This window comes from Corylus avellana, chromosome ca5 (assembly GCF_901000735.1).
Source record: "Corylus avellana chromosome ca5, CavTom2PMs-1.0".
NCBI lineage: Eukaryota > Viridiplantae > Streptophyta > Magnoliopsida > Fagales > Betulaceae > Corylus > Corylus avellana.
The window spans coordinates 352163-355128 of record NC_081545.1 but is presented as its reverse complement, the minus strand read 5'-3'; the positions used below and the strand labels follow the sequence as shown (position 1 = coordinate 355128).

General features: G+C 45.6%; 1 protein-coding gene across 1 annotated transcript; it reads left to right on the top strand.

Annotated features, from left to right (window-relative positions):
* Positions 1-223: 223 nt before the first annotated feature.
* On the top strand, positions 224-1151 carry LOC132180584 (uncharacterized). The gene is made up of 2 exons (XM_059593461.1): positions 224-617; positions 733-1151. Exons 1-2 carry the CDS (start codon positions 224-226, stop codon positions 1149-1151), a joined length of 813 nt encoding a protein of 270 aa, XP_059449444.1.
* Positions 1152-2966: the final 1815 nt, after the last annotated feature.

Below are 2966 nucleotides of genomic sequence, written 5' to 3'. Positions count from 1 at the left end.
GGTTATTTTAAACGGGTAAAATGGGTCGTGTTGAGTTACCCGATTATTTTCGTGTCATAATCGTGTCAGACCCAATTACCCGTTTAGCTAATGGGTACCTGCGAGTCGTAATCGGGTTGTGTCAGGTACCCATTTTGCCACCCCTACCCTTCACGAATCGGGTTATGAGCTTCCCCTTTGCCTGACAAGTTTAAGATGCCTCGTATAGATAAATAGGACGGCAATGGAGACCCTAAGTCTTCGTGCACATTTCATCCTCCAGGGGAACCCAGACAAGATCGCATGCAAGGCGTTTCCATTAACCTTGGCAGGAGTAGCCAAAGAATGGTTTGCGAGACTTCCTGTCAAGTCTGTAGATAACTTCAAATCCTTGGGGTGCCTTTTTCTAAGCCAATTCTTAGCCACCCGAAAGAGAAAGAAGAACTCGGCTTACCTACTTTCTCTTATTCAAGGAAATGATGAGTCCTTGAAAGACTTCATGCTCAGGTTCAACAAGGAGAAATTAGCAGTAGAAGGCTCGAGTGAGCAAACGATACTCAATGCTTTGATGCACGGGGTGAGAGCCAAGGGGCCACTGATGGCCGAACTAGCAAAGAAGTCTACATTGGTGACTCTCCGTCAGTTTTTAAACAAAGCGGAAGAGTACATCAATTAGGAAGAGACTGTTGGGGCCTTGATGAAGTCCCAAGAAAGGCTACCCAACAAGCTGGGGGTAGTACAAAGGTAGTACAGGCGAGCTCCAGGAAAAGGAGGAGAAAAACCTGAAGCAACAAGCCAAGAAGACTCCCTATCCAAGAACTGACCCTCAGCGAAAACTCAGCAAGTTTGCTCCATTGAACACTAGTATGACCGAGGTGTTAATAGAGATCAGAAGAGATGCTGCCTTCAGATGGCCAACAAAATTGAAAGGTCAACTGTCAAAGCGAGACCAGATTAAGTTTTGCGAGTATCACAATGACCGAGGCCACTTGATCGAGGAGTGTGTATCTCTGCGCCAGGAGATGGAAACTTTCAACAAGAACGGAAGATTGGTGAGATTCTTGGCAGGAGAAAGGAATAGAGGAAGAAATCCTCAGGAACCCTTATTACTTGAGGGAAACCGAGAAGCCCTCGGAGGCCGAGAGCCGAGACAAATCGGCAGGCTGAACTGAGGAACGATCGCGATGCTCATCCTCCGCCTCAAAATCAAGAGGGTAGAGGGAGAGATTCTTACCATCTCTGAAGGAATAGCTGGTGGAGGAGAGTCTAACTCGGCTAGGAAGGCTCATACAAGAAGAGTGCAGACCAAAGAGATTATCTTCCTTAAAAGGCCTTCGAAGGCCCCAAAGCGAAAACCCATGATTCTGTCATTCTTTGAAGAGGATGCAAAAGGGTTGATACTACCCCATGATGATGCACTGGTGGTGACAGTGACTGTGGCTAACCATGCGTTCCATCAAATTTTGGTAGACAATGGGAGTTCAGCAGATATCCTCTACTGGCCGGTTTTCAAATGAATGGGCATTGATCGTGATAGGATCAAGCCGTTTGGTTCTCCCTTGGTCGGATTTGCAGGAGAGCAAGTCCAACCCATCGGGCTCATCTCTCTCCTTTCAACAGCAGGAACCATCCCCAAGCAGTCAACTGTTATGGTAGATTTCTCAGTGGTCGACCAATCATCTACTTACAATGCAATAATCGGTTGGCCAGCCTTGAATAGGTTGAAGGCTGCAACTTCATATTATCACTTAAAGTTGAAGTTCCCGACAGAAGAGAGAGTCGGAGAGGTCAAAGGTGACTAGATGGCAGCAAAGAAGTGTTATAACACTTCCTTGAAGAAACCCTTGGAAACTGAACCTTTAACGGTCGGCACTGTAAGCAGCAACAAAGAGGGTGAACTAAAGGGCGAGCCTGCCAAACGTTAGAGGATGTGATTGTAGCGGACGGAAAAGTAGTGAAGATTGGGTCTCAACTCACCTCGGAGGTTCGAGAAAGCCTTGTCACCTTCCTAAGGAAGAATCTAGAAGTGTTTGCATGGACACATAATGACATGCGGGGCATTAGCCCTGAAGACATACTCCACCAACTCAATTGGATCCGAGTATAAAACTGGTGAAGCAAAAGTGAGGGAAGTTCGCTCCAGAGTGGAATATGGCTATAGCCGAGAAGGTGGAGAAGCTACTTAGAGCTCGATTCATTGAAGAAGTACACTATCCCAATTGGTTGGCCAATGTTGTGTTAGTCAAGAAATCCAATGGAAAATGGAGGATGTGTGTAGACTTCACCGACCTTAATAAAGCTTGTCCGAAAGACAGCTTTCCCTTGCCACGCATTGACACGTTGGTAGATTCAACATCTTGGTATGGCTTGCTCAGCTTCATGGATGCTTTCTCTGGCTACAACCAGATCTACATGCATTTAGAAGATAGGGAGAAAACTGCATTTAACATAGACCGAGGCTTGTACTGATATAAGGTCATGCCTTTCGGTTTAAAAAATGTAGGGGCGACCTACCAGAGACTAGTTAACAAGATATTTCAAGAGCAGATCGGGCGGAACATGGAAGTTTATATGGATGACATGCTAGTCAAAAGCGTGTTACCACAGAACCATACAAGTGACCTACAGAAAACATTCGAAAAGTTGAAGAAGTACGAGATGAAGCTGAATCCTGCAAAGTGTGCATTTGGAATTTCCTCTGGGAAATTCCTTGGCTATATGGTGTCAAATCGAGGGATTGAAGCCAATCCAGAAAAGATCTAAGCGGTCTTGAACATGCAGTCCCTGAAGAATACGAAGAAACTCCAACAACTAACAGGTAGGATTGTTGCACGTAATCGGTTTATCTCTAGGTCAACCAACAAGTGCCTCACATTTTTCAAAATCTTGAGGAAGGCATTTGAATGGTCTGAGGAGTATGAAGAAGCCTTTGAGGAGCTAAAGAAGTATTTGGTTAGTCCACCTCTGCTGAGTTGAACAGTCCCTGG